This window comes from Jaculus jaculus, chromosome 8 (genome assembly GCF_020740685.1).
Source record: "Jaculus jaculus isolate mJacJac1 chromosome 8, mJacJac1.mat.Y.cur, whole genome shotgun sequence".
Classification (NCBI taxonomy): Eukaryota; Metazoa; Chordata; class Mammalia; order Rodentia; family Dipodidae; genus Jaculus; species Jaculus jaculus.
This window is the reverse complement of record NC_059109.1, coordinates 2,861,831-2,878,936: the sequence shown is the minus strand read 5'-3', so window position 1 is coordinate 2,878,936 and position 17,106 is coordinate 2,861,831. Positions and strand designations below refer to the sequence as shown.

At 57.9% G+C, this 17,106-nt stretch overlaps 1 protein-coding gene across 2 annotated transcripts in view; it reads right to left on the bottom strand.

The window, feature by feature from the left end:
* The window catches only part of Itpr3 (inositol 1,4,5-trisphosphate receptor type 3), a 73,848-nt gene that overhangs the window by 11,865 nt on the left and 44,877 nt on the right, over nt 1–17,106 (bottom strand). For both annotated transcript variants that reach the window (XM_045157579.1, XM_045157580.1), the window contains exons 16-37: nt 15,921–16,093; nt 15,467–15,586; nt 14,972–15,154; nt 12,665–12,916; nt 12,435–12,579; nt 11,972–12,113; nt 11,219–11,418; nt 10,395–10,524; nt 9,812–9,869; nt 8,537–8,702; nt 7,624–7,788; nt 7,471–7,545; nt 6,854–6,979; nt 5,054–5,176; nt 4,766–4,966; nt 2,578–2,829; nt 2,292–2,417; nt 2,095–2,220; nt 1,223–1,343; nt 576–766; nt 299–447; nt 63–171 (exon numbers count right to left, since the gene is read on the bottom strand). In XM_045157579.1, the coding sequence (XP_045013514.1) occupies nt 63–171; nt 299–447; nt 576–766; nt 1,223–1,343; nt 2,095–2,220; nt 2,292–2,417; nt 2,578–2,829; nt 4,766–4,966; nt 5,054–5,176; nt 6,854–6,979; nt 7,471–7,545; nt 7,624–7,788; nt 8,537–8,702; nt 9,812–9,869; nt 10,395–10,524; nt 11,219–11,418; nt 11,972–12,113; nt 12,435–12,579; nt 12,665–12,916; nt 14,972–15,154; nt 15,467–15,586; nt 15,921–16,093 (3,333 nt within the window). The remainder of the gene's footprint in view (nt 1–62; nt 172–298; nt 448–575; nt 767–1,222; nt 1,344–2,094; nt 2,221–2,291; nt 2,418–2,577; nt 2,830–4,765; nt 4,967–5,053; nt 5,177–6,853; nt 6,980–7,470; nt 7,546–7,623; nt 7,789–8,536; nt 8,703–9,811; nt 9,870–10,394; nt 10,525–11,218; nt 11,419–11,971; nt 12,114–12,434; nt 12,580–12,664; nt 12,917–14,971; nt 15,155–15,466; nt 15,587–15,920; nt 16,094–17,106) is intronic.

Genomic DNA, 17,106 nt, shown 5'->3' with positions numbered 1-17,106 from the left:
CGCTGCTGGTGGCTGAGGCCCTGGGTCCGTGCCAGCCCCACCCCGGGGCGCCCCGCGCTCACCCGCTCCCCGAACTTGTTCTTCTTGAGCAGCATCTGCTGCAGCGTCCGAAGCACCTTCACGCACAGCTTCTCCTCCGGCTCCATGAGGCCCCTGGTGTGCCGGATCAGCCTGCGCGGCACGTGGCCGGGCCTCAGGACAGCCCGCCTCGCCCCAGCCATGCCCCGCCACCCCACCCCAGACCCTCACGGCCCTGCCCCTCCTGCCCTCCCTCTCGGCCCTGCCCCAGCTGCCTCACTTGCACAAGAAGCCTCCGCTCTCGCAGCGCTGGTAGGCTTCACTGCCCTCCAGGAAGAGCAGCTCGGGCCAGTGCAGCACGTCCACCAACACCGACAGCTCGGCCTGCACCAGCGGCTTCAGCCGCTCCTCCAGGGCCGTGATGATGTCCTGCGGTGGGAAGAGAGGGTCACCGCCTGGCCAGAAATGACCAGAGCTTGACCATATTCTCCCACACATCATACAGTGCCGCCTGAGAGGACATAAAGAAAGGGACCCTCAGTCAGACCCGGACCCACCTGCAGCTTCTCGATGATGTTCTTGTAGTCCCACTGGTTGGCGGTGGGGATGACGCGGGGGAAGGTCCTCGTGGCCGTCTTATAGCTGGCAGCATTGCGCTGGGCAGCGGCCACGCAGCTGGCCCCACTGCTGAGCAGTGCACTGATGTGGGCATCCAGGTCCATGGGCAGTGAGATGGCCCGGCCCTTGGCTGTGGGGAGAGGGCATGCTGGAGGGTGAGGGGCGGCTAGAAAAGGCTCGGGACTGTGCCCCGAGTCAGGATGAAGGAAGCAGGGTACAGGGACTGGCACTGGTCTCTTAACTTGTTAGGAGCCTGATCTGACTACACCCTGGCTTCTCCAGCCCCTCACACCCGCCCCTCACACAGTTACCTGCGACCCTCCTGTCTGAGATTATCCACCAGCATAAAGGGAAACCGAGGAAAAGAAAACTCCAGCTGCAGAGTGTCACCTGGCTCTCCCGTGGGGAGCTGACTCGGGGCAGAAAACAGCTCCTCCCCACCCCCTCCTCTCTTGCCCAGATGCGGGAAGACACCAGAAGGACTTGCTGAGGACCACGTGCAGCAGGTGTCAGGTGCGCTCGGGGATGAGGTGCTCCCTGCGGGCAGGGGTCCACTCAAAGGGAGCGGGCCAGTGCGGGCACTCACCCACCAGGGCAAGGGTGCGGACGCAGGCCTCCACGGAGCCCTTGTGCTGCTGCTGCAGCCACGGGCACTCCAGCAGCCGCGTGGTGGACTGCAGCAGCTGCACCACGATCGTCTGGTGCGTCTGCAAGAGGAACACGCCCGGCTGAGGCAGCGTGGCCACCCCACTGGCAGCCCTGGCTCAGGGCTTCACCGCCAGGGTGTATTTGGACCAAATACAGCAGACAACATGCGCGACTGTATGCCGTAGTCCAGGAACTCCCTGAGGACGGAGCCTGGAGCTCACAGCCCTTTGGTTCCTTTTAAACTTGTAAATAGAACTAATGTGGAAAAGAGTATTGTATTTGTATGGTTCAAAACCCAAAAGGCGCCAGGCATGGTGGCGCACATCTTTAATCCCAGCACTCGGGAGGCAGAGGTAGGTAGGAGGATTGTCCAGAGCTCAAGGTCAGCCCGAGACTCCATAGTGAATTCCAAGTCAGCCTGAGCTAGAGTGAGACCCTACCTCAGGAAAAACAAAACAAAAAAAAACAAAAACCCAAAAGTCTATTAAAAGGTACACTTTGAAAGTCTCTCCCCTCCCCCGGCCTCCTACACATGGTCTGAACTGGATGAAGGGAACACAGATGCAATCTGCCACTGAGCCGCCTCTCTAGCACCTTAGCTGCTTTTTGTCGGGTATTCTGTCCCAGCAACTCGATACCAACAGCATCATTCTGACTGTAATTCCTGGCCCAGACAGCCGTAAAGCCATGTATGCTTGCTGGAAACTGGATTTGGGGCCCTTTGTTCCACAGCACAGGTGACTAATAAACACCGGCGCACCCCGGATGCGCCCAAGCGCTGTCAGCCCTGGTGGCCCGTGGGGCGCTCACCTGTAGAGAGGTGCTGTTCTCTGAGAACGGGGAGCTGAAGAAGGCGTTAATGGTGTCCAGGACCACAGTGAGGACGTACTTCTCCAGGGTGGGGTCCGCCAGGCGCTTCTCCCGCTTGCTACAAACCTGGGGAGGAGAGGCGCAAACGTGGGGCACTGCACATGGGGGGGCCCACCCCAGCCGCCCTGGGGACTTACCCGAGCCATGTCCAGGGTGAAGTTCTCAAACAGGGTCCAGATGTGGTTGCTGGTGTAGATCTCCTTCATCTCCACCTCCGTGTCCACGTAGCAGTGGTTCACGAAGTTCACATACGCCATCTTCACCTGGGCAGGGCCGGGGCGCGGGGACGCAGGGAGTGAGGTCGGCCCCCGCCGGGCCCAGCCAGGACCTGCCACGCTGCTGCGCACCCTGTCTTCTTCCCTACTGCTCCCCTGGCCCCATCACTGGCCTCTGCACCCCGCCCGCCCCGCCCCGGGGCCGCACCTCCGTGATGCAGTCCTTGTGCGTCACCACGGCCACCACGTCCTCCAGCGGCAGCAGGGAGGTGCACTTGATCTCTGTGTAGACGTTCTTGCCCTCGGCGCACGCGGCCAGCAGGTCCACCAGGGAGATGTGGTACATGAGGGGGCTGTGCTCCTCCACGCCATCGTGGGCGGCCTTCATCATGTCCAGCAGGTGAGCCAGCGAGGCCTTGTCATTGTAGAACACGACCACGTCGTCACCTGCGTTGGTCAGCTGCGGCAGGAGGTGGGCACACGTCAGCCCCGTGGTTCAGCAGCCCCGGGCCCCAGCCCTCTCGTCAGCTCCATGGGTGGCTAGGTCCATGACCCCAGCTCTCACCCAGAAACTCCTCCCCTGCCTGAGGCTCTGATGAATTTTTGTTGTTTGGTTTTTCGAGGTAGGGTCTCACTCTAGCCCAGGCTGACCTGGAATTCACTATGGAGTCTCAGGGTGGCCTCGAACTCACAACGATCCTCCTACCTCTGCCTCCCGAGTGCTGGGATTAAAGGTGTGCGCCACCACGCCCAGCTCTGATGGATTTTTTGGTTTGTTTGTTTAGGATCGTGTTTTCCCCCCTTTGCTGGGGTGAATGTGCGAGTTGACATGTACAGGGCACAGACAGCATGTGATGCGGTGTGTGCAGTGTCTGCACACGTGCAGGGGCAGAGAACACCGGCGTCCTCCTCGTCCACCATCGGCCACTTCCCTCTGCTGTTTCTGCTACTTTTTCAGTCAGTGAGCCCTAGTGACTCTCTGTGCTCTGCCTCTCCAAGAACTGGGCTTACAAGTGTCACCAGCTATTTACAAGTTTGCTGGCGGAACTGAACTCAGCAATCTCAGGTCCTTTTGCCCACTGAGCTATGTCCTAGGCCTGGCTTGGATTTTTTGGACCCAGGTCTCATGAATCAATCCCCAGTTGGGCTCAAATTCAATACACATCCAAGGATGACCTTGAACTCCTGACTTCCTGCCTCCACCTCCCAAGTGCCAGGATCCCAGGCTTGAGCCTCCATGGCTGGCTTTTGTGGATATTTTGAGACAGGGTATGGCTACAAAGCCCAGACTGGCCTGGGACTCACTACGTAGCCCAGGGTGGCTTTAAAACTTGTGGTGCTTCTGTCTTTAATCCCACCACTCAGGAGGCAGAGGTAGGAGGATTGCTATGAGTTAATTCCAGGTCAGCCAGAGTAAGACCCTACCTTGAAAAACCAAAAAAGGAAAGATACTGAAGATTTTGTTTAATTGTATCAATTTCTGTTTTCATGTGAATTTATAAGCTGCAGTAAATTTGAATGAGATTAATCTTGTCTAATATAAGTAAATGAGTCTGTAGACTCTGCTCTCCCCAAACTAAACAGAACAAAAGAACAGTACTTGAAATTGTGTTCTTCGTGGTTGTCATGTTGGTAAAGCACTAATATGCAGAAAATAAAGATATTACATAGTGAAGAAAAAAAAAATTGTGGTGCTTCAATGCCAGCACTCCAAGACAGAGGTAGGAGGATCGCCATGAGTTCGAGGCCAGCCTGAGACTACATAGTGAATTTCAGGTCAGCCTGAGCTAGAGTGAGACCCTACCTCAAAAAACAAGCAAACAAACACAACTTGTGGTGGCTTTCCTTCTAGGGGTCATCCGGCACACCCATTCCCTTTGAACCTGGCCCTTTGGCTTTATAGGTTAGTGTCTTAACCACTAAGTGTTGTGGCGGTCCCAGGCTGGTGTGTCAGGCTCTCTGCCACCAGACACCCAATCCTGTCCCTAGACAGTGTCCCTAGTCCCCTGGCCTTCACCATGTGTACTGAATCCTCAAGGCCCACACTACTTCTCTCCCCTTCATAGTGAGCCAACAACAGTAGTTCACACGGCCCAGCGCCCCGTGCCCCATGCCCTGCTACAGTGTCCCCAGTATCACTAAGCGATTGTTCCCGTCCTCCTTCGCCCCACCCTGAGGTGCCACAGACAACCTGAGCCCGGGATTGAGGTTGAGACGCCACCTCCGTGCCTCCAGCCAACAAGCCCGCGTGAGGCTGCACTGTGGCCCAGGCGCAGCGGCCCGCAGCCCGAGTTCCACTGGACTGGCTGGCGTGCTTCTCCCGCCCCGGCCCCTCGAGCTCACTGTGGCACTCTGCAGCGTGGGGCCCGCCCCGCCCCCGTCCCCGCCGCCCTCACCTCGGTCATGACCATGTCCTGGCACTTCTTCACGTATTTGCCCTCGGCCTTGATGACGGTGTGCAGGAAGTCCAGGTACTGCACGTGGCGCCCGTGAGTGGCCAGCAGGTGCACGAAGTGCTGCAGCACGGGCTCGCCGATCTCGGAGCACAGCTGGTAGTTGTTGAGGAAGATGTGCTGCGCGGTCTCAGCCTCCAGGAGCTGCGGCGCGCGGGGCGGTCAGCGAAGGCCGCGGCCACCACCCCGGCCCCCGGCCCCCGGCCCGGGCCCACCGGGCGAGCGCCTCACCCCGGGCGTGAGGAAGAGCTGCAAGTGCTTGTGCAGCAGGGCCTGGTTGCCCGGGTTCCCCGCACAGAACTTCTGCAGGAACTGGTGCGTGCAGCGCAGGATCTCCTGCATCTTGCTGTCGCCCTGGGCACAGAGGGGAGGGCGAGCCCGCGGCCACCAGTGAGGGGGCGCCGGCCGGGCTGGGGCGGTCGCGACAAGGACGGGCTCACGACAAGGCCAGCCAAGTGACAGCTGGGCCTTCAGGCCAGGTGGGAAAGCGCAAGAGGCTGGACTTGGGGACACGTGGCAGGGTCAGGGAAAGCTGGGCTGATGTCACCGTCAAGAGCCAGGGTAGAGAGGCTTGGGACTTATCAAGACTAGCCAAGGTGAGGGGCGCAGGCTCACAGGCTGCGGTGACCTCAGACTGGAGTCTTTGGGAAGGATGGGGTGGGGACGAGACTGCTGCTGGTATCATGGATCAGACTAGGGTCAAAAGTGGGTCAAGGGGGCTGGAGAGATGGTTTAGTGGTTAAGACGCTTGCCTGCAAAGCCAAAGGACCCAGGTTCGATTCCCCAGGACCCATGTAAGCCAGATGCACAAGATGGTGCATGCATCTGGAGTTCGTTTGCAGTGGCTAGAAGCCCTAGCATGTCCATTCTCTCTCTCTCTCTCTCTCTCTCTCTCTCTCTCTCACTACCTGCCTGTTTCTATCACTCTCTCTCACTGAATAAATGGATAAATAAGTAAAAAATATGCATTTAGCCAGGCATGATGGCATATGCCTTTAATCTCAGCACTCAGGAGGCAGGCAGAGGTAGGAGGATTGCTGTGAGTTCAAGGCCATCCTAAAACTAAATAGTACATTCCAGGTCAGCCCAGACTACAGCAAGACCCTACTTCGAAAAAAACAAACAAACAAACAAACAAAAAAATATGTGTGTGTGTGTGTATGTTTTAAAAAGTGGGTCATCATAAAGAACAGAGAAAGGAAGGGAGGACGACACTTAATAGGTTGATATTGTATATATGTAATTACAATGATTGTAATGGAGAGGTAATATGATGGAGAATGGAATTTCAAATGGGAAAGTGTGGGGGTGGGGAGGGAGGGAATTACCATGGGATATATTTTATAATCATGGAAAATGTTAATAAAAATAAAAATATAAAAAAATAAATAAATAAAAAAGTGGGTCAAGGTAAAGACCTAAGGGTTGAAGGTTGAAATGAACTGTGATTATTGGGGCTCACCCAAAGGAGAGGAAGAAGACCAGATCAAATCAAACTCAAGGACTGGGGGATGTAGCTCAGTGGTAGAGAGCTCCTCTAAGATAGCATTTGAAAGGCTCTGGGTTCAATCCTCAGCACCATCACAAATTGAAAAAATGGGGCTGGAGAGATGGGTTAGCAGTTAAGGCGCTTGCCTGCAAAGCCTAAGGACTCAGGTTCGAATCTCCAGGTCCCACACAGCCAGACGCAGTGACGCAAGAGCGCAGTGTCGCACATGCGCACAAGGGGCGCACGCACCTGGAGTTCGTTCTCAGCGGCTGAAGGCCCTGGCACACCCTTTCTCCCTCTCTCTCCCTCTCTCCATCCAAATAAATAATAATAAGAAAATTGGAAAAAGAAAATTACAACAGATCAGATTCAGGGTGGATCTGAGTGAGAGATAGAAGGTCAAAGGCTAAAATGAAACCAAGACTTCATCAGACTCAGGGTCAAGGGGTGAGGGGCCCAGAGGGCTGAGGCTGGTCTGAGGGACTGGAGTGCGGCCTGGGCTGGGCTGGGCCAGCAGGACTCGGCGTTCGAGGCCTGGGTACCTTGTCATAGGGGATCTGCAGCAGGTCCAGCATGACCTTGTGAGCATCCATGTTCTTCAGCAGCCTCTGCTGTTTCTTCCTCATCTGCTCCCCAACCCCACACATCTTGTTCAGCCTTTCCAGGATCTGCGGGGAAGACAGGTGAGCCCCCAGCGCCCTGGGCCTTCTCCTCAGACTGCCCTCTGCCCAGCCCACCACAGCTACGCCCTGCTGAACACTGGAAGAGGAAGGGAGGAGTGCGGGCTGCTCAATGGAACCATCCCAGCCAGCCCGGGATGCACTGAAACCTAATTCCACCTTGAAAAGTAAACAGAACAAGCCAGGCATGGTGGCACATGCCTTTAATCCCAGCACTTGGGAGACAGAGGTAGGAGGATCATCATGAGTTCGAGGGCAGCCTGAGACTACCTAGTGAATTCCAGGTCAGATTGAGCTAAAATAAAACCCTACCTCAAAAAAAAAAAAAAAAAAAACATGGCTATGAAATGGAATTCCATTAAATGCCTTCAGCTTTAACTCCATCTGGACCTTGGCGGGGCTGTTTAAAACATGCCAAAAAAGCTGGGAGATGTCTAGTTAGAAGGCCAAGGGGGGAGGAGACGGAAGGGGCCACTCACGCCCTTGACGATCTGATAGTTTTCACTGCTTTTCTCGCCTGGTGGCTGCAGAAAGCCCTCTTCATCTGAGGGCCGCTGGGGGCACAGAGAGGCTGGGGTCAGCCAGGCCCTATCTGCAGGGAGCCCCATCCTGCTCTCGGTAACACGGCTCACCTCCTTCTTGTCCTTGGTGGTGCCCGCCTCCCCTTCCTCGCCCTTGCCGCCACCCTTCTTGTCCACCCACAGCTCCGACTTCTCCACCATGGTCCGCAGCCGGTCCAGCTCTGACTTGATGACCTTGTAGTTCTCCACGTCCTGGGCCGAGATCAGTAGCTGGACCTGAAAGTGGGGGAGGCCTGGCTTGTGGATGTGCACCCCCAGAGGGGACTTCCAGTGCCTTCTCTAGGCCAGGAGACCCGCCCCTGGGTGTCACCGCACCTCCACCTCTTCCTCAGTATTTACAGCCTTGCTCTGATGCCACGGGCTTCCCGGACCTCCCTGCTGTGAGCTGACATACGACCTGGCTGCAGTCACCCTGACCACTCTCATGCCAGCCAGGCGGGGGAGAGCACCTTGTGGCCACTGAGCCTGACTGAAGGAGGGAGCTGAACTCTGGGGTCCAGGACACACGTGCGAGCTCGCCACCTTCACCCTGGGCCTTGGCTTCAATAGCCACCTCTCAAATGAGACGGACAACAGAAGCACCATGCCACAGTGCCAGGAAACGGGCGGGGTAGGATTCCAGGACCCGGTACATCGAGCCCACTTGCTAAATGCCAGCCCTGATGAGCAGGTGCCTCACAAGGGAGCTGCTGAGAGCATGCAACGTCGCAGTGACAAACGCCAGGCTCCCTGCATTCCAGGCCCAGCTTGGAACGCTCAGCCCAGGTGTAACCGCAGCTTCTCGCTCTCATGTGCTGTCCTGCTGTCCGGGACAGGCCACAGGTGGTGACAGCTCTGTGCTCCCCTGGATGGAGCTCTCTGGCCTGGAAGCCCGGCTGTGAATCCCAGTTCCCTGCCGAGCTACGAGCTCCTTGGTCCTCATTTATCCCGAGCCCCGCGCAGGCCTAAGCCAGAGCCCCGTCACCTGCTTGAAGGTGTGCATGGCCTCCTGGCGCTGGCTGAAGTGCTTGAAGAGCAGCTGCAGGGCGCCCGACACAAGCGGCGGGTAGTCGTGCATGGTCAGGTGCAGCAGCACGCGCAGGAACGTGCGGCCGCCCTCGTCGTCCACCTCCAGCATGCTGCTGGTCTTCCTGTGGGCAGGGGGAAGGCCGGGCTGGGGAAAGGCCAGCTCACTCTGCCAAGCAATGCCCCTTGTACCATCCGTTCAAAGCACCAGCCTTTCCCTGCCTGTGTGCAAATGGCCATTGCCTGGAACCCCTCAGGGGACCCCGAGTGACCCCTGTGTCCTCTGGCTCCCATCTGCACTGAACCCTACCAAGCACCTGATGCAGGGATCCTTCACATGGGGTCCACAGCTCCCCACTGTGGGGATGAAGAGCCGGTTACCTCTTTATTTTTCCCCAGGCTCTAGCTGAAATTCAGCCACAGTGACTTTGTCACCAGTAAAAGTTGTAGATGTTTTCCCATCACCTCAGAGTTGTTAATAGATCTTGTGAAATACCATTTACATTCTTGGAGTCACAGTGCTAATTACACCCACCCATCAGGGCAGCCATTAGCAAATGTGCTAATAAAAAGACACATTCAGAGCTGGGCATGGTGGCGCACACTTTTAATCCCAGCACTCAGGAGGTAGAGGTAAGAGGATCACCGTGGAGTTCGAGGCCACCCTGACACTACAGAGTGAATTCCAGGTCAGCCAGGGCTAGAGTGAGACCCTACCTCAGGAAAAGAAAAAAAAACACCCACAAGACACATCCATGGCTGTCAAAACTCCAGTTTTCTTTCTCCAGAGTTCTGATAACTGCATCTCAGTGCAGTTTCCCTTTACTTCTTTCTTTTGGTTTTCTGAGGTAAAGTCTCTCTCTAGCCCAGGCTGACCTGGAATTCACTCTGTAGTCTCAGACTGGCATCGAACTCACAGCCATCCTCCTACCTCTGCCTCCCAAGTGCTGGGATTAAAGGTGTGTACCACCACGCCCAGCCACCTGACCCAAGTCCTGCTATACACACTCAGGGACAACGGTCCTAAGTGGAGACAAGAGAAGGGCTAAGGTGACTGGAACCCAACTCTACCCTACACCAAGCATGTAGCCAGAGAGGGTCTTCAGGAAGACACAGTGGAGGGAATGGCCAGTCCCTAACACGAGGAAACCCAAACTGTCCCCAGGGAGGTATCAAGCCTGTGTCAGTATCACGCCTCCTCCCCACCCGACCCCCACCTCAGCCCTGGCCTCACCCCACTCCAAACATGGCTTCCGCCTGTTCCCCAATGCGGTCCAGGTTCATGTTGGCAGCTGTGGGGAGCAAGACAGCAAATGAGGCATGGGCAGGTTCACCCCCAGGAAATGGAAGGACAAGAAGGCGGGAGCGGTGATGCACGCCCTTAATCCCAGCACTTGGGAGGCAGAGGTAGGAGGATCGCCATGAGTTCAAGGCCACCCTGAGACTCCACAGTGAATTCCGGTCAGCCTGGGCTGGAGCGAGACCCCACCTCGGGGAGGACAAGAGAGCTCAGCAGCAGAGGAATCCCCAACCACCCCTCACTGTGCCAGCAGCCCCTTCCCTGTCTCCCTCCCTCCTCCAGGGAGCCATGTGACCCTTGCCCCGGTATCCGGCTCAGCCCAGACTGTACAGGACCTGGGACAGCTCCTGGGTGACCTATGGGCTTCAGTCCCCTACTTAGGAGTAGAGAAAGGTCCTTGCCCTTCCTCTCACTGTGGCAATCAAAAGGGACAATGGAGAAGAAAGGCCTTTAGAGGGTGGGAAACCAGAGGAAGGAGTTGGCCCTGAGGTGTCCTAGCAGACGGGAGCTGGCTCACTGTTGGAGTCGAAGGCGGGGGCTGTGCCGTCTGCCCCGCTGTCCTGCATGGGAAACACCTCCACAAACTCCTTCTTGAAGACTGACAACAGGTAGGAGATGCGGTAATCCAGGCGCACATTGAGGATGAACTGCAGAAAGACAGACGGGGAGGACCGGTCTCCATCAGAAGGCTCTCCGTGAGGGGAGACAGGACCCTGAATAGACTCCAACACTCAGCATTCAGGACGCTCTGAGATGCGATGTCACGACAGAGTCATCCCCCGCCCCCCTCCCCAGGGATGCCCAGCTCTTGACTCCACGAGGGAGGTCAGTGGCCCTCTCAGCAGGGGACAAGTCCGCACCAGCCTGTCAGTCCTGTCCCCTGACTGGGCACTGCCAGGATTGAGAATGAAAAGTGCCAGGTCAGCAGGCCAATCCCTCTCCTGGCCTGCTCAGAGGGGAGGGGAAACTGAGGCAGGATCATCTAGGGTTGGCAGATACCTCTTTCTTTGTGCACACAAGGCCTCTAGCCACCCCTTCCCCCACCAGGACACAAACACATACAAGCCAGAAGCCCCTCCCAGAACTCCCCTGGCCGGACAGATCTCATGTAGCAGTCACGGCACTACCCTCGTGCCCTCTGATGACCCCAAGGGTCTCATCTCCTCTCGGGTCCTCCCAGAGAGTGTGCAGGTCTGAGTGGGGCCCGAGTGTCCAGGTGCTGCTGGCCCAAGGATCATACCCCGAGACCGCACTGAACCAGGCTGCCGGGAACCTGAGGGCTTCACCCTGCCCACCCCCTGCACCTGGCCAGCGGCCCGGCCCAGCCCCCGGCCTACCCACCTGCAGGATCTCTAGGATCTTCAACTTGGTCTCCATCACCACGATGTCCTCATTCTCCTCAAACTTGCTCCTGTCCAGCGGCTCGGGGGTGCCTGCACCAGCAGGCAGGCTGGGGCCCCCAAAGACAGATTGCTTGCGGCTCAGCACCATGGTGGACATCATGTGGCCCACGCCCTGGATGGAGCGGCGAACGTTCTTGCCTGTGGGTCACAGATTGAGGTCATGAGGTGCACAGGAAAATGTCACAGTCTGATGGGGGAGGCTGAGTGTGCACTCTGACAGCTGCAGGGCAACGGCCAAGGAAGGAAAGAGCCTAAGCCAGAAGGGTTTCCTGGGCGAGGAGAGCTTTAAGTCAAGTCTAGTAAAAGGAAGGCCAAGGCAAAGACGCGTGGCGTGGGGCGGACGCGCGAATTTCCCATAGGGAACCGAGGGCGAGCAGCGGGAGGGCTGAGGGGACAGTGTGGTGCGGGCTGAGGCCCGGGGACCGGAGCCCCATTCCGTCTGGAGTGTCTGGGCGGTCAGGAGACAGGCAGCCCCCTTCGTCCCCACACACGCTGCCCTGCACAGGGGCCCTCCTCCCAGCACGTACCAGCCTCAAGACCCAGCCGGACCCCACAGTCTCCAGAGCATCTAGGCCAACGACCCCTTGGGTCCCTGCCCAGGCTGGAAGGGGCTGGCGCGCGTGATGCCCCTTGGTTGGCAAGGCCAGGAGGCAGGGGGCACAGAGGGTACTGGGAAGGAGCCGAGCCTCACCGCCAGGCTCCTCGTAGGGCTGCAGCATGGCCGGGGGCGCCTGCACGCAGTCAATGATGCCCAGCAGGGTGCGTGTCAGCCGCAGAAGCTCACTGAAGCTGTAGAAGCCGAAGTAGATGAGATTGTGCGCCAGGCTGACCACCTGCGGAGGGCGGGGCCGGGTGAGGGCGGGCGGGGCTTGTGGAGGTAGGCCCAAGGGGTGCCATGATGGCAGGTTTCCTCGGAGGGTGGAGAGGGCAGGGCCCTGGCTGAGGTGAGTGGGTCAGAGCCCGGCAGGCCTCGCCCAGGCATCAGAACAGAAGCCTTCCACTGGGCACACTGCATCATCAATGTGGTCCCTGGGCACTGGCTGGGGACACCAGGAAGACAAGGCCAAGGAGCCCATAACCCAGCCCAGACTCAGACCCCAGGGAGGGGCAAGTCAGAGCCCCCTGCTCCCCAGCCCTGGGCACCCAGGGGTCACCTCGAAGGTGAGCTTGTTCTTCTCCTCGTTGGCAAAGGGCACAGCCTCGCTGACCACGTTGTTAAGGTAGTCCTCCACAAACTCCATGGTGCTGGCAAACTTGTTCTTCTTGTCGTCTCGGGAGGCGTTGAGGTTGGAATCATAGCTGGGGGCGAAGGCGGGTGTGAGGCATAAGGGTGCCCGGGGCCCGCTCTGCCCGGTCCGCGGAGCCGCCCGCCGCCCAGCCTCACTCCTTGATGGTGATGGCCGTGGGGATCTCGGTCCAGAGGCGGGCGAACTTGACGGGCGTGACGAGCTCCTGCGGGTCTCGGTCCACGTGCACGTGCAGCATCAGGTGGCAGAAGGAGGCGCGCAGGTCGAAGGGGAGCATCTCGTCGGCCATGCACAGGAACAGCAGGTCCACGCCCAGCTGCTGAGAGATCTCGTCGATGGCCAGGTACTGGCGGTCCAGACACATGCGGGCAAACAGTTTCAGCTGGTACCTGCAGGAGGCGGGGGGTCAGGACATGGTAGCGGAGGCAGGGGCTGTAGGCAACTGCCCTGGCCTTGGTGAGGACTCCAGGAAATAGCAGAGGCGGGGTGTTAACAGAAAGGACACAGTGGACACGTGAGAGGCAGTCACAAGTTTCCCCAGCTGGCGAAGGAGGGGAACATCTGGCTCTGCCAGGACAGGGTCTTACAGGAAGTGGGTAGTCGAAAGCTGAGAGAGGACAGAAGAGCAAGGTGGCAGAAACTTGCTGGGGGCAGGCGCGCAACTCGAGAGAGAGAAAGGGAGGCTCCTCCACACCATGGTGTCATGCCTCTGCCTCCTCCACAGATCTTACTACCACCCGGGGCCCTGGAGCCAGCCAGCCTGCGTGTGAACCACGGCTCAGCACTCAGAGCTGTGTAACTCCTTCGCCTCTCAGTGCTTCCGGTTCCCAACTTTACAAGGGGGCAAACAGTGTGTGGCATAAATGAGTGATGGGTGAAAGGAGCCAGGAGCACCTGGAGCACAGCGTTCAGTTAGCAAGGGTCTTCTATGTCACTCTTTGAAAGATACACCTGGACATGGGGTGGTGGTTCATGCCTGTACTCCCAGCACTTGGGAAGCTGAGGCAGGAGGACCGCTGCCAAGTTCAAAGCCAGCCTGGGCACAGTGAGCTCCAGGCCAGCCAGTGCTACAGGGTGAGACCTGTCTGTTCAAAGCACAAAGCCAGGGCTGGAGACGTGGCTTGGTCGTAGAGCACTGGCCTGGCCTCGCGAGGCCCTGAGCTTGTTCTCTGACCCTGCATAAACCACGGGGCACACCTCCATACCAGCCAGGAAGAAGGTCAGAGGCTCGGTCCCCTTGAATTCATAGCACGTGGCTACACAACACCTTGTGTCAAAACAAGCCAAAAAACAATTATTTTTAAAAAATAAAAAAAGCCAGGCATGATGGCTCACACCTTTAATCCCAGTACTTGGGAGGCAGAGGTAGGAGGATTGCCATGAGTTCAAGGCCACCCTGAGACTACATTGTGAATTCCAGGTCAGCCTGAGCTACAGCAAGACCCTATCTCGGAAAACCAAAACAAAATTAATTAATTAATTTTTTAAAATTGGAAAAAAAATAAGATGGAACCCGGGCGTGGTGGTGCATGCCTTTAATCCCAGGATTTGGGAGGCAGATCACTGTGAGTTCAAGGCCACCCTGAGACTACATAGTGAATTCCAGGTCAGCCTGAGCTAGAAGAGTGAGACCCTACCTCAAAAAACAAACAAAAAATAAAAATAAGAAAACAAGATGGACATGGTGCCTCATGCCTGGAATGCCAGCAATCGAGAGGCAGCGGCAGGTGGGTCTTTGTGAGCTCAATCAAGGCCAGCCTGGTTTAACACAGTGAGAGCCTGTCTCACAAAATAAATAGGGAGCTGGGGAGACGGCCCAGCCGGTAAGAGCACTTACTTCACAAGCATGAGGACCTTAATGTGTTCCCCAGCACCCACGTGCAAAGCCAGGCATGGCCGCGCACGCATGTCTGTAACCCCAGCGCTGAGGGAGGCAGAGACAGGAGGATCACTGGGGATTGCCGGCCAACCAATGTAACAAAAAGCCATGCACGGCAGGCCCCAGGTACGGTGAGTGACTGCCTCAGGGGAGGAAGGTGAAGAGCGATGGAGAGGGACACCCGAAGTCCTCCCGTGACCACTGCAACCATGAGCCTGGACACACACACGCATGCAACTCACGTAGCACACAAAGCAACTACAGACAACTGCATCAATAAATGAGAAGACCTCAAAAATGCAGCTGCCTTTGAATCTTCCATTGCTCCTGTAAGCAACTCCTCACCCAAATACACTCATTAGTTCACCGACAAAGAACAAATAGAAAACCTGTCTGGAGACCAGCGAGCCCGTGCGGCTTCCTCGTGGCCTGACCGCGGCACTGCGCCTGGGCCTCGGTCACTACACAGGGTGGAGGGCGGCTTCCACAAGGCCGGGCGGGACGCCTGGTTCCTGCTTAGGCTGGGGCCGCCCCGATGGCGCACAGGGCAGGGGTGGGGTGGCACCTGTAGTAGCTGAGCACGTTCTCGTCGTGCGCGTTGCCAGCCCGCGCCTCCTGGGCCAGCTGCCTCACGCTCTTCTCATGGTGCTCGTTGTTCCGGTCCGTCCACGTGAGCCACACTTCCTCCTCGGAGTAGTCGATGGTCAGGTACTCGTGGGACTGGGCCATCTCCTTCACAGGCCGCAGCCTAGAGACAACAGCACGGTCCCGGTCACGGGGGACGCCCCGGCCACCCCAAGTCAGGATCCTGGGTGAGTTGACAGCTGCCCAGGTGCCCGTGCTGCAGCCTCTGCGCCCACAGCGTCTCAGAATAGGGCTCAAGGCTCACCTGCTAAGTGCCCTTCCACCCCATGCATACAATGCCAGGCCTGGTGGGCACTGGGCGGAGATATGCTGAGAACAGGAGCGCTGGTTCTAGCCTGAGCCCAGCGGGCTGGGTGCTCAGGTTGCTGGGGCTCCGGGCGAGCAGGCCGTGGCTGGGGACAGGGAAGCCACTCACTCGGTCTGGATGAGAATGTCACTGTTCTTGGGGTCCAGCACACACTTGCAGATGAGCTCCTGGGTGACGGGGATGGCGATGTGGTTGGACACGCACAGGTCGGAGAGATAGTCCAGGAACCTGGGTGGGGATAGAGGGGCGGGAGGGGGGGGTCCTCAGGCCATCTTGTGGGCAGAAAGCCTGTCCCAATCCTGGCTGGAGCTGAGCTCCCCTGCACCCCCAACCAGGGGCTGGAACAGAGTGGGACAGGCTCCCAACTGCCCAAGGAAAGCCAACCTCCAGCACTTCCCTGGGGCCAGGGGCCGGCGACAGGCACTAGGCCCGAGCCATCCTGACAAGGTTTGACGACGGCCTCACGCGGGGCGGGCTGGGTCATGGGAGAAGGATGGGGAATGTCTAGACTGAGGCGAACCTGGAGGGGCCTCCCGAGGGGCTCCGGGGCGGGGCGGCTCACCTGGGCTCCCGGTTCTTGCGCACGAGGCTGACGAAGGTCTCCACCTCGGTCTTGGTGATGTGCTTCTCCAGCAGCTTGCGGTTGTTGTGCAGCAGCGCCGTGATGGTGTCCTCGGCCAGGATGTCGTACCCAATCTGAGACTGCATCATGCCGAACTGCTTGGCGATGTGCTCCTGGGGACAGATGGCCAGGGCTTGTGGGAGCCACAGACAAGGCCCAGAGCCACCCCCCACTCTGCCCTAGACCCCGAGACAGGGCCCGAGCACAGATGGGGACCACAGCCCAGGCAGGAAGGTAACCAACTCAATGCAGCGCGGACGCCTGGCACCTCTGCCCTTGCCCTGTGTCCTGACTGCCTCTCTAATCCATCTTCTCCTTTGGGGCAGAGATGAATCATGGTCCTTAGTCTTTCCTCTGGGGTCCAGGAACAACATGGTTGATCCACAGACACCTCTGGGGCCAGAGTGAAACCACCCTCAAGCAGTAACAGGAGCCTGCAAATCAGCTCACCCCCAAGATGACGCGGCTCCCCTCTGCACCCTGGGCCGCTCATCTCGCAGAACCAAGACCAGTCCCTCCCGTGATAAACACCTCAGCCATTTACCACAGGAGCTGAGCTGAGACGGTGCCGGGCCAGGCCACAGCTGGGCCACAGCTGCTTCCCCTCCGCCCTGCCTGTTTCACCTCTGAACTGAAAGCTCATGTCGGCGTCCAGAGATGGACTCAGGGCCGTGGAGCCCCTTGATCTAGCTCTCTTCCCACCAGGACCACATTGGATAAGTCTCTCTGTTTTTCACCATTACTTGTCTCTTTAGCTGGCGTAACAGGACAGACGGCCAAGCCTGGCTTCTGGGAGCTGCCAGAGCCCAGCTTTTACCATGAAGTCTCTGGTGACACCTTTGGCGAGCCAGGCAGGAGGGGGAGGCCAAAGCAAAGGGCCAAAGTGGAGGCAGAGACACCAGACTTTTTGCTACTTTCAGTTACTTTTGGTCGGTTGGGCCCACGTGAGGAGCCGATACTTTTTAATAAAATAAGCTTCAAAGTGCCTGTTTTGGGGCAGAGGTGTGGACGAGGCAGCCAGCCAGGGCAGAAGGTGGCTTTAGGTCATGGTCACGGAGCCTGTGGTCTGATCTATCTAGCAAGATCGGCGGCTACCCGGCCACCGGGGCTCGAGGTTAGAGAGACT